Source organism: Primulina eburnea, chromosome 11 (assembly GCF_022965805.1).
Source record: "Primulina eburnea isolate SZY01 chromosome 11, ASM2296580v1, whole genome shotgun sequence".
NCBI lineage: Eukaryota > Viridiplantae > Streptophyta > Magnoliopsida > Lamiales > Gesneriaceae > Primulina > Primulina eburnea.
This window is the reverse complement of record NC_133111.1, coordinates 37,891,523-37,904,097: the sequence shown is the minus strand read 5'-3', so window position 1 is coordinate 37,904,097 and position 12,575 is coordinate 37,891,523. Positions and strand designations below refer to the sequence as shown.

At 37.6% G+C, this 12,575-nt stretch overlaps 1 protein-coding gene across 2 annotated transcripts; it reads left to right on the top strand.

Moving 5' to 3' along the window:
- Positions 1-621: 621 nt before the first annotated feature.
- LOC140805791 (uncharacterized) lies at positions 622-7,767 on the top strand. 2 transcript variants are annotated; one of them, XM_073162096.1, is made up of 9 exons: positions 622-988; positions 1,931-2,104; positions 2,510-2,909; positions 3,431-3,714; positions 4,261-4,329; positions 4,437-4,493; positions 6,070-6,122; positions 6,243-6,318; positions 6,555-7,767. In XM_073162096.1, the coding sequence occupies exons 1-9, from the start codon at positions 948-950 to the stop codon at positions 7,504-7,506; spliced, it is 2,106 nt and encodes a 701-aa protein (XP_073018197.1). In that variant the 5' UTR covers positions 622-947; the 3' UTR covers positions 7,507-7,767. The 2 variants fall into 2 exon arrangements, with proteins under 2 accessions (XP_073018197.1, XP_073018198.1); XM_073162097.1 differs by lacking the exon at positions 622-988 and adding an exon at positions 1,097-1,421.
- Positions 7,768-12,575: the final 4,808 nt, after the last annotated feature.

Here is a 12,575-nt window from a genome sequence, read left to right as displayed (position 1 = left end):
CTCTCTTTCCATTTTCATACACACCACTTTACAACACTTAAAATTTTTTTCTCTCACATGATTTTATTTTCGACTTAAGATAAACTTTTTCGCTTAATTTTTTGTAAATTTTTAAGTGTTAATTAAGATTATTAATATTGTTATCATAGTCCGATTCTAATTTTTTTTTTAAAATAAAAAAATTAATTTTTTTTATTTTATGGAAATAGTAAACCGTCGCTAATGAGTGACGAGTTAAAACATCGTCGCTAATTAGCGACGGTTGTTTGAATGCTGTCGCTAAATAGCGACGGGTTCTCCTAACGCCGTAATTAGCGACGGTTTAATATTTCCATAAAATAAAAAATTAATTTTAATAATTTTTTTTAAAAAAAACTTAAAATTTATTTTATGGAAATAGCAGCGACGCTAATTAACGACTGCTTTTGAAAAACCGTCGCTAATTTCTACCATTTTTCATAAGTCAACGTTAACTTTAATGTCAGGATAACGGTAGGGATCAATTCGGGAATATTTTGAAAACATAAAGGATTAATTAAGCAGTAAAAAATCATGAGAGACGGAAATGAGAAAAACGATTAACGAAAAGGATGAAAATTGGCATTATCCCATTCCAGCTGTATAGTCCGGTCAAGAAACATGTGCACAACAAAGGCCACGTCCACCTTCCACGAAATCGAGACACCACATAAACGTACGACCAATAGATGAGTACCACGTGGCACCGCGGCCCCTTTCCTCTGACGCAACTCCGAGCACCGACCCCGAATTAGCGTCCACGACACGGCGCCACGAAGCGAAATCACCCCTCCATATTTGTCAGATTTACCGACTTTATACGTTTACGATTGCTTCTGCGATTCAATTTGGCGTTCATACAAGGAAAGATAATCTATTGGTGAATTGGTTGATTTAATTGTGTTGACACGAACAGAATCCCAGCTGCGATGCAAAGGATCGTTGACAATGTCATCGCCGTCACAAAAGAGTGAGTAATATTCTCTTTTTTAAAAAATATATATATCAAATTTTAGGGTTATATCGCTGTTTGGTATTATTTGAGCTTTGGGAAATACTCTGCCTTTTTGTTATGTATTTTCATGGTTATTAAAATGGCAAAAACAAATTTTTTTTGTGGGCGATTTTTTCTGGTTTTTTTTCAAGTGTGTGATGTTTGTCCATGTCCTACTTTGATCGTGGGATGGAGTGGTGATTTTGGGGTCGTTAGTTTGGTTTGCTTTAGCAAGAAACAGCGGATGGTAGGGATATATTTTTCGTGACATGCGAATGGAAGTAATAATTGTTGATAGGAATGATCCTCGAGGATTGTAGTCTAACTATCGATATGGAATAGATTTTGAATTGTGTAGAGGGGAAATGGTTGGAAAATTCGGTGTGTTTGGAGCATTTTAAGATACAAGGTATGACAACCAGATGATAGGAATGTTTTAGGTTTAAAACGTAAAACAAGAGTTATCGAAGGAAATTCAATGATTTTCCATTCGACCCTGTTCTTTGTTATGTTGGTTGAGGGGAAAGGAACTGAAATCTGTAAAGCATGGAATGCCATGAAGCTTAGAAATGCTGTCTAAAACCAATTTTAATGCTCTATTTTTTTGTAATATTTCAAGTTCTTTTTTCTGATTAGATGCTTTTATTGAATACATCTTATGTTCATCGTGATGTGTGCTATATGAGGATTATTGTCAAAATATGCCACCCTTGCTAACTTAGGTGGAGGTTTTATAAGGTGTATAGGTTTTATACGACAATGATTTTCTGGTCTCCTATACTTTTATACGATTTCTTGTTGACCGTGTGCTCTCCTTTGAAGCAACTGTGCTCTCTTTGTTGATATCTTTTGCTACTGTTGCAATGTATAAATGTATAAGATTTTTTATTCTTTGTCCCTGTTAATACGCTTTCTCAGGTCTGTCAAGACATTCACTTATGAATCAGTCAATAATATTGTAAGGCTGATCAATGGAATGTCAGCATTATTGTTGGCTATTTTACCTGGAAAGACTTCTATACTTGAAGGCATGCAAGGTTGGGAGCTTAGGCCAACTTTTCGCGGACCTCGACTCCCCCGCTGGATGGAGAAGTAAGTCTCCGGACGTGATGGATTCTTTAATATATGCCTTTTTACTAGTTTCGGCATGTGCCCTTTTGAATGCATATCTCTCCTATTTCTCCCTTGGAGAACTGTAGAAGTTATTAATGAATGTGCGAAAATTTTAATGAAACATTAATATGATTGTATTATAAATTTCCTAGAAATTCTTTTTTTTTTCCCACCAGCGTTTTTATTTTGTGATATAGCAGATTGAAAATATTTGAATACACTTTTGTGATAAAATTTATGGTAGCTATAAGATTTTATTTTTTCTCTATTGAATATTCATGATAAACATCACCTGTATCTAGTGTATTGCTAGGTTATGGTTCGTGAACTTTACTGCATGACGTGAAAAATGTTTTGTAATATTTTCCTGGTGAATGATTGCAGTGGCGCATCATCTTTCAACCAATTTATTCACCAACTCTCCATTGATTCTGATACGTCCTCAAGTGTAGATTATTCATCTGGAGGAGAAGATAGCGACATTATATATCCTGGTTCCCCTTTGTCTCAGAGTTCCCGAATCTCAAGGGAAAGCAGTTTCCCCCAGATTGTTGACCGGAGAAGACATTGGGTTAGACTAGTGCTTTCATGGCTTCTGCTCCCCTTGAGAGTTCTTTTGGGCATTCCGCAAAATCTTTTTAATATGGCTTATCGTCGAGCTTCTAAAACCCCTGTTAAAGCCAGAAACCACCGGCCTTTAACAGTGCATTCTCCTAGGAGGTTGCAAAGCCTCAAGGATCACGTTGTTCAGCGGGCTACTGATCGCAGACGCAGCGTAGTTGAGGTCAGTTTTTAAGAGCCTTTGTTTTCCTGTTTGAGAACATGTTCTAGCTAGCAGTTGAGTCCAGGAGATGAAATATCTTCTGACGTAGTCATGACCTTCTAACTGCGAGCCTTATCGTCAACGATTTTGCTCATTAGACGCTTGTTTCGGAATGTGTATGAATAGAGAATTCACCAACCATAAACTTAAGGACGTGCAAAATCTAGAATATCCTGTGAATGAGCATGAGGACTTAGCATAGTTCTCACCATGTTTCCTAAAGCCGATATTCAATGCACAAAGAAAATGAACTTCTGATGTGCATGTAATTAGAATGGGTGACAACACCTAGTTGTAAAAATGTTTGAGACACCCGGAAACACGAACAAAGAAACTTTTATTTTGCCACCATCACACACCATTTGAATTTTGAGCAGAGAATAAAGTATAGCAGAATTTTCATTGTAAAACTGTTTAGTTTCTAGACTGTCTTTATTTAGGTAATCAATACATGAATACTGACCTATATGTATGTTTTTTAGGATCTACACCTTGGTACAGAGATCTTCATTGAATCTATATTTGGTAATGTTCACAAGGCAGCCCATTGCCTTCTAGCGCCTGTGGACACCATCAGAAGGGTATTTATATGGTTATCTTCTAGAGGCAGCGAAAGTGAAGATAATTCTGGTGATGGATTGGGCATCTCTGTCTCTGCAGCCGTTCTCTCAGATAATGATCCAGCTCCCATAGAAAGGAGGACAACTTTCCGCAACTCCCTCAATACAGATGCTCGGACATGTCGAGATGTAATAACAGAGCTTGGGTAAGTGGACTTTGACTTAAATTTTATCTGTTTGAGACTCATTTCTCGACCTGATTTCACAGAAATTAGATATTCTAACGGAATTACATTTTTTAAAATCTATTTTCGAGGAGTTGTGGAATATTTAATTTAGGAATTTCACATGGATGATTTTTTAGCGGAGATCTTACCTTCTTCTCAAGTTAGGCAATAAAAACACAGCATTTTCATTGGTTTTTACGATTCTTATTGGCTGAGAGAATGACAAAATCTTGATGCACTTGAGGTGGTTTATGAATTATCTTAATAGATGGGGTGATTTTGCTGGGAGATGTTGTCAAGAAACAAGTTAATCTATCTGTCTAGATGTTCAGTCTTACATCTTTTAAATAGCTAAAGTCAAGCTAATACAGTAGGACTTGAATCTGGTGTCCTTCTCTAGCTTGCCTCCTCTTTTTCTTCTTAAAACTCATCACATTTACTTGAGCTCATATTTCAACTTGTTTTGCGCATTTTCATGTTTATCTGCGCACCTAAATAAGCTTTTGGATGTCTGATCTTTTTCAGGTATCCATATGAATCTATTAGTGTGGTTACTGCTGATGGTTATGTTCTTCTTTTGGAAAGAATCCCGAGGTTGTGTTGATAAATGGAAGCTGGGTTATTTCATGTTTTGTTGTTGTAACACAAGTTGTAGGTTATTTGGTGAAGTTGCAATTTGATGCTTGAAATGGCTGTTGCAGGAGAGATGCTCGAAAAGTAGTCTATCTGCAGCATGGAATATTAGATTCATCCATGGGGTGAGTATGTTGGTAGTGGAAAATGGGTGCAGTCGTAACTTTTGTTTTTTTTCCTCAACTTCTCTGAGGAACGAGAAACCAAATTTGTATACCAACAGTTCTATTATCGCTTTACTTGTCATTGGTTGGGCCTTCCTAATTACGTTAATATGATGTGTTCACTGTTGAAATCGTATTGCATTGCGACATTGATGTTGCTTCAGTAATATCATCAATTTGTCATAATTGCAAATTACTCTCTAGATCTATGATGTTATAGAATTGTGGAATTCTTTCTATTTAAATGAGTCCAATCGCCTGTGGAACTTATCTTAGCTCCAAAATTTGACCCTTTGGCCTTTGTTGCTTTGATCATAAAAATTCCTTTTTTTAAGCCTGCTAATTAATCTATAGCTCTCTGAGTATTTGTTACCTTTTCGTTGTCCATGACTGAAAACATTGATCTGTGGATAAGTTTGATCTAGTTCATTCAACTGTCTGCTTTATTTTCTTGGGTCAAGTCACATGTAAAATTTTCTGACTTAGATGTGTCAAAAGGTGCAATGTTAGGGTCTTAAGGTTATGGGGCCTGATTAATCAAGGGAGTGATATTGTGGGTCTCAATAAATTGGGCCAAAGTCACTCGTTAGTCATTAAGAGGTTTCTAGAAGTACAGATTTGGGGAAGAGGAAAGGAAAAGGGAAGTATAATAGCTACGACTTGGTTAGAGTTAAGGGGGAGATTATTTTCCTTTTCTGGAGTGCCATGTACGAGCGTAAACTAGGGTTGTACAGAGACAATTCTCTTTGAGTTCCTCTTATTTCATCAGAATACATTCGGTTTATATTCCATTTCAATATCTGTCTGCATTTCTTATTGAGGCCCATAACAATATAACTCCCTTGACTAATCAGCCTGGCCTTGTAACCTTAAGACCCTAACATGCAGCAAGTCGCACGCACATCTCATTTCTGATTCTATTATCTGGTTGCTGCACTGTATTTTGGGGGATGGAGTTGCTTCTCCACAAGAGAAAGGTGAATCACCAAACCTTTTGTGAGCTAGGAAGAAAAGACTGAAGCTTAGATACATGTGCTTCTTTTAGTTCCAGAACCACAGACTGAATTTTTAGGTAGAACTGGTGTAAACATTCTGGGAATGGAAAGTTATGGTGGCCACTTTTTTGTGGTTGTGAATGGAATCTCTTCTGGCTTGGTTGTTCTCACAGGGCCATTTAGTAATGGTAGTTTCCCTTCGCACAAAGACACTACCAGCAAAGCTTCTTACTCGTTTATTTTTCTGGTGACCAATTGATCTGATGATATGCTTGGGTTTTATTGTTGGACCAAACTCAATCCTGAGTCCTGACATTTTAGTTATTTTGGTTACGAAGGAACACATTTGTTAATCTCCTGTTTCTCATATTTTATCAGTAGTTCTCGCTTCTTCATAACCTTCTACTAGCGTAATGCATTTCATTGTGGTTTATGGAGTCTTTCCTTGTTCCCCATGTTGAGCACATCCAGTCCTATTATATTACATTCTTGCTATTTGTAACTTCTTTGGATGTGCTCTCACGTGAGTAGCTTTTTGATAGGTGGGTGTCAAATGGGGTGATTGGTTCTCCAGCCTTTGCAGCTTTTGATCAAGGTTTGTACAGCATCTCATCTCACTACCTGCGGTAATAATTGCATGGTTGAAGATTAACAACTTGGTCCATTAACTTTTGATTATAGAATTAACTGATGAATTTCCTTCTTCCATTTCCAGGGTATGATGTTTTTCTTGGAAATTTTCGCGGGTTGGTTTCAAGAGAGCACGTCGATAAAAGTATCTCATCGCGACAGTAAGAGCCTGATTTCTCGTTCCTATAAGAGATTTAATCTCTTTTTAATATTAGAAAAATTTCTAAAGAAATTGATGGATTTATCTCCATCAGATTTTGTCATGAAGTCTGCATTTTATGAAAGAAAGATCATCGTAATAAATCAAACCTTTATTTGTGTGACATATCTAAAGATTTGTATCGGACCTCCTTTGTCTCTTAAATTCAGTCATACCCATTGATTGCATTTGATGTAGGTATTGGACATATTCGATAAATGAACATGGGATTGAAGATATACCTGCAATGATAGAGAAGATACATGAAATTAAGATCTCAGAATTGAATTCCAGCGAATCTATTGTGGAGGAAGAAAACAATACCAATCAACCTTACAAAATTTGTGCAATTTGTCACAGCCTTGGAGGAGCGGGTATTCTAATGTATGTTCTAACACGAAGGATCGAGGAGAAGCCCCACCGACTTTCAAGGCTGATTCTCCTTTCACCAGCTGGCTTTCACCATGATTCTACACTCGTGTTCTCAGCAGTAGAGAGCCTGTTTCTTTTGTTTGCCCCCCTCTTAGCACCTTTCTTGCCAGCTTTCTACATTCCCACTCGATTTTTTCGTATGTTACTGAATAAATTGGCTCGTGACTTCCACAACTTACCTGCGGTTGGGGGATTGGTACAAACTCTAATGAGTTATGTTGTTGGTGGGGACAGTTCGAACTGGGTTGGAGTCTTAGGTTTGCCACACTACAATATGGATGACATGCCCGGGGTTGCATTTCGAGTGGCACTTCATCTGGCACAAATGAAACGTTCAGGAAAGTTCACAATGTTCGATTATGGTAGTGCTGCCTCCAATATGGATGTTTATGGCTCTCCCGAGCCATTGGACTTGGGAGAATGCTATAGGCTTATCGACATTCCTGTCGATCTTGTTGCAGGCAGGAAAGACAAAGTGGTCAAGCCTTCTATGGTACGAAAACACTTCAGGTTGATGAAAGATGCTGGAATCGATGTTTCATTCAGCGAGTTCGAGTATGCACACTTGGACTTCACATTCTCACATCGCGAGGAGCTTTTATCCTATGTTATGTCACGGTTGCTGCTCGTGGACCCTGACTCTAAGCAGGTGCATCGACAGAAATCTCTGAAACTGAAAAGAAAAGACGTACATGGAGAGGAGGTGGTAATGAAATGAAAATAAGATACACCTGAGAATTGGCTCTTTTTGGATGCTTCAGGGTGTTTTTGTGTGTAACATATGTCCATACAACCATGTATATATTATATATAGAGTCGCTTACATGGAGGAAGCCGTGTCAAATTCACTTCGTGTAATTAGTGACAGGGAGCCATTGTAAGATACTGCCACTCCATTCTTGGATGGATTCAATGCCAAGATGTTAATGTTGTGTACCAATTCTCCTGCTATTAAAGAGTTGCTTATTTAAATAATGCAGTTAGAGAATGCAATCTTTTTCATTCAAACATGCAGTTCTACCCAGTCTTGGACGCTATGGATCCCAATTCAACGATTATGTCAATTTTAATGGTAATTCCTTAAAGATTTTGAGGATATTGTTACTTTTATTCACACAGTTGAATTTTTCAACAATCATCGTTCTAACTTTACATGTTAAAGTTTCCTCCGGTCTTACCCATTCTTAAATGTATTCGATCTTTACATGTTTAAGTTCATCAGCTCAACCTTCATTGTGGGAGATCTTTAGTTTAACCTTTTATATATTAAGAATAATTTTCACATGTTAGACTTCCCTAGTTCAACCTTAATACATGATTAATTTTTTGTACCACGAGTTTATATTTTATATTATTTTATATGAGTTATGAGATCGACCCTTAATCAAATTATTTGGAATTTAGAATGAAAGAAATCATTTTATAATATTTTTCAAGTTCGTCATTACCACTAGTTCTTACAAATGATCGGGTTAATGACGTATACAATACTTGAATTCTCAATGTAGATGATACACAGTTGGTTCTTCGACTGTAATAAGAATATCAACTGCTTATTCTAGCAACATCTCTTATTGTAACAGAACTAGGACCGTCAATTATAGCAGAGGTAATGCCCTTTAGAGCTCCTAGTCCGCCTTCGACTATTATCCCTTAATTCCCCTCTTTCAATTTCTAGTTTTGGAGAGAGGATTGATACTTTAAGTCCCTAGCTGCTTTCCAAGTCTCAATTGGATGAGGCGCCCACAGGAATGCGAAAAAAGGACCCGTTAGACCATGACCTTTTGATTTACCAAACACATCATTATTTTGTACTCTTTTGATGCCCTGGAAAGAGCCCGAGTCATCATCAAACTCGGTTAGATTAAGAATCGGGAGCTTGGGGTTACCAGGAGAAGAACCAGCTCGGGCAAAGAAAGTATTCTTATATAGACCATCTCTAAGTATGCAATAAATAGGGAAACATATTAGACCAACACATATCTATACAAGCCCAGTCTCTTAGTCTATCCCGGCTTGAGTAAGGAGGCTAAGATAATATATAAAAGACCATGTTTGTGCTCTTACATCATGACCACTGCATGAGCATCTCGGGACAAGTATCGATCTGGGCCCACAAATATGGATCACCGTGCCGAGAAATAGTTAGTATATCAATCAACACACATAGGGACGATATGAAAAGACTAGGAGCAGTATGAGTTGTCAATCATAACATTGTCAGATGACAGAATATGGGCAACTGTCTGATCATGAGAAGTGATTGAGCACTGAAAACAAGGTCATCATCATTATTTTTCTTCTTAAAAATATTCATGTTTGCTCGATCATTGATGGGGGGTTTCACAAAACATTTCACAAGCACCCACTTTATATTATCTATATAATACTTTCCTTTGCGCGAATATTCTACTGACTTGAGCGTGAGATTGTCTACGTCAGAAACCCTTCTGGTGCCTCCAATAACGTTCTTTGCTCTTCAAGTGTACATGTTACCTGTAACGTACCATACTTTTACAACTAAAAAAATTTGCGGAAAAATTTAATAATTTTCTTAAACATAAAATAATTTTCAACGTTTGCCATAAAATAACACAACCAAGTCTCCCGTAAGATATGGTTGTTCAAAACATCAACTAGTAAAATTTGCTTCACAAAATAATTGCTCAAAGTAATTCCCATCAAACATAAAAATCCGAGTAATTTAACATTTGCATAAAAACGTAAACATGGCGGTCCTCGGGTTTAGCCTCCCGCTCAGTCCAAGCCTGCCCCTCGGTCGCCACCTCCTGTCTCCTCATAAACGTCCTCACCTGCTGTAGACAATTAAATTTGTTGTCCATGAAATTATGACAAGTACAAAATAATATTAAATATCAAAATAATTCTATTTATTGGGATATTAAATTCCTACAAAAAATAAATAGTTAATTGATACTTTAATATATTTTGTGTGAGCAAATCAAGATTTAAATCAAGATTGCAATCTTGTGCTAAAAAGAGAAGAAAATACTAACATTTTAGTATTAAAATCCAATCTTGTATAAGATGGAAAAGAATACTAATATTTTTAGTATTTGAAATCAAATATTATGGTTAATGGAAATAAATCATCAAATCAATCATGAGGGGCCAATCAAATCACGACACCTCATCAAATGAAAATGGAAAGAATTTGCATCCTTCGGCTATAAATAGAGGGGCGGAGGGGCAAGGAAAACATAACACAGAAGGCAAAGAAGTAGAGAAGAATTCAAGACATAAATTCTCTCAACTCAAGTTCTTCAAACTTAAAGAAATCAGCGAAGTTCAAGGCGTGATTCAAGGCATTCATCGTGTTCTTCCTCAAATTCATCCAAATTCAAAGGGATCTTGTTCTTCATCAAATTGAAGATCAACAAATTCAAAGCACGATTCAAGGCGTTCATCACGTTCTTCTCAAATTTTGAAAATTAATTCAATATCAAGGTTTCGACCCATTGAATTAACGTTATTGAAAAATCAAATCACCTTCCACGAAGATCAAGTATTCAAGAAGTTCAAATTCTACACGAGATCGTCATTGAAGAGAATAATCAAGGGATCATTTAGAGATTGCATCCACAAAATTTTATTTAAATTCGAATTGTATCGTTATTTGTTTTGTGATTTTGCGAAATAAAGAAATTTGCGCTACAAATTTCTGGCACGCCCAGTGGGACCTCTCTACCCTTCATCTCTTCTCTTCAACCAAAAAAAGACAACATGTCGGTCGATGATAAAATCTCAAACACGAGTGTTTCTTATACAAAATCAGTAGGAAGCCTCGGAGTCGTCACACGGAGTATGTCCAAAAGGATGCAAGTATCATCTGGAGTAGCTCACTTCAATGAAACCACTCAAATGGATGAAGGTGAATATTCATCATCCATTCCTCGATCATCATCAAGCTACTTGTACACCTCAAATATGGCACCCGCAATGGTGACGAGCGCCACAACCTTGGAAGATCAAGTAGCGAATCTGACGAAAGCCATAGAAGGACTCGTCAGACATGTTCAAGAACAAGACTCTCAAATTACAAAATTGATGGACAAGATAGATAATGCCGACGCAAGCCACATGAAAGGAAAACATCATGAAACTAACGATGACATTGAATCGTCATCTGAAGAAAGAGTAAAGGTTCCAGCAAATAAATTTCATGTCTCCTCCGATGGAACAATCCCCATTGACCAGCTAAAAGAGTTCATTATGGGGACTATCAAGGACAAAATTGATGGATGCTCAAAGTCTTCTCTAGCTTATGCCAAGGCATATTCGCAAAGAATTGATAATCTAAGAATGCCGATGGGCTATCAACCTCCAAAATTCCAGCAATTTGACGGTAAAGGGAACCCGAAGCAACATGTAGCTCACTTTATTGAAACCTGTAATAACGCTGGCACGTATGGAGACCATCTGGTAAAGCAATTTGTTCGTTCACTAAAGGGAAACGCATTTGATTGGTACACTGACTTGGAGCCATACTCGATTGATAGTTGGAACCAATTAGAACAAGAATTTCTCAATCGTTTCTACAGCACCCGACGAGTGGTCAGTATGGTTGAGCTAACGAACTCACGACAATGGAAAGAAGAACCTGTGATTGACTATATCAATCGTTGGAGAAACTTGAGCCTTAACTGCAAAGACCGATTGTCTGAATCCTCTGCCATTGAAATGTGTATTCAAGGCATGCACTGGGGACTTCGATATATTCTTCAAGGAATCCAGCCAAAGACATTTGAAGAATTGGCTACAAGAGCCCATGATATGGAGCTAAGCATGGCTGCAAGTGGGACAGATGGGCCTCCGACTCAAGAACATCATAAAACTAAAGAAAAAGAACGTTCTAAGGAAGGAACCAAGTCTTTCGCTAGGACCCCGATCAAAGAATCTATGCCAATCAACGCAACCCCGGTCAAGGTAAAAGGAAGCACAAGTGACAAGAACAACCCAAAGAAAGAAACCTCGCAAGAAATTGAACGGAAAAGATTGACTTTAAAAGAAATGCAAGCAAAGAAATATCCTTTTCTTGATTCTGACGTTTCTGGAATATTCGATGATTTGGTTAAAGCAAACTTGATCGAGTTGCCAAAAATGAAGCGTCCTGAAGAAGCTGAGCGAGTGCATGACCCAAAATACTGCAAATACCACCGATTGATCGGACACCCTATTCATGATTGCTTTATATTCAAGGATAAAGTCATGCAGTTGGCTCACCAGGGAAAAATCACACTTGAAGAAGATAATGCAACCGCGAATAGAGTCGAAGTCCAATCGAATGATGATGAAGTGCATAACCATGATGATGTGTCTTGCTACATGACAAATTTACAAGGAAGTTCCTTCGATGAAGTTTGTCATTCTGAAACAGAAGACGACTGTATGACAACCTTGGCATTTACCGACGAAGATCTATCGTTCGGTTCTGGATTTCACAATCGACCACTATTCATCACAGGATATAGTCGTGAGAAAAAGGTGAATAGAATATTGATTGATGGAGGTTCAGCAGTCAGTATTATGCCCTTGCGCACAATGAAAGAACTGAACATTCCCATGGAAGAACTTGCAAACAGTCGTCTTATGATCCAAGGATTCAATCAAGGGGGGCAAAGGGCTCTTGGGGCTATAAGACTAGAATTAGTGATGGACAATATGACCTCAAGTGCATTATTTCATGTCATAGATGCCAAAACGTCTTACAACATGTTGCTTGGTAGACCATGGATTCATGAAAATGGGGTTGTTCCATCTACATGG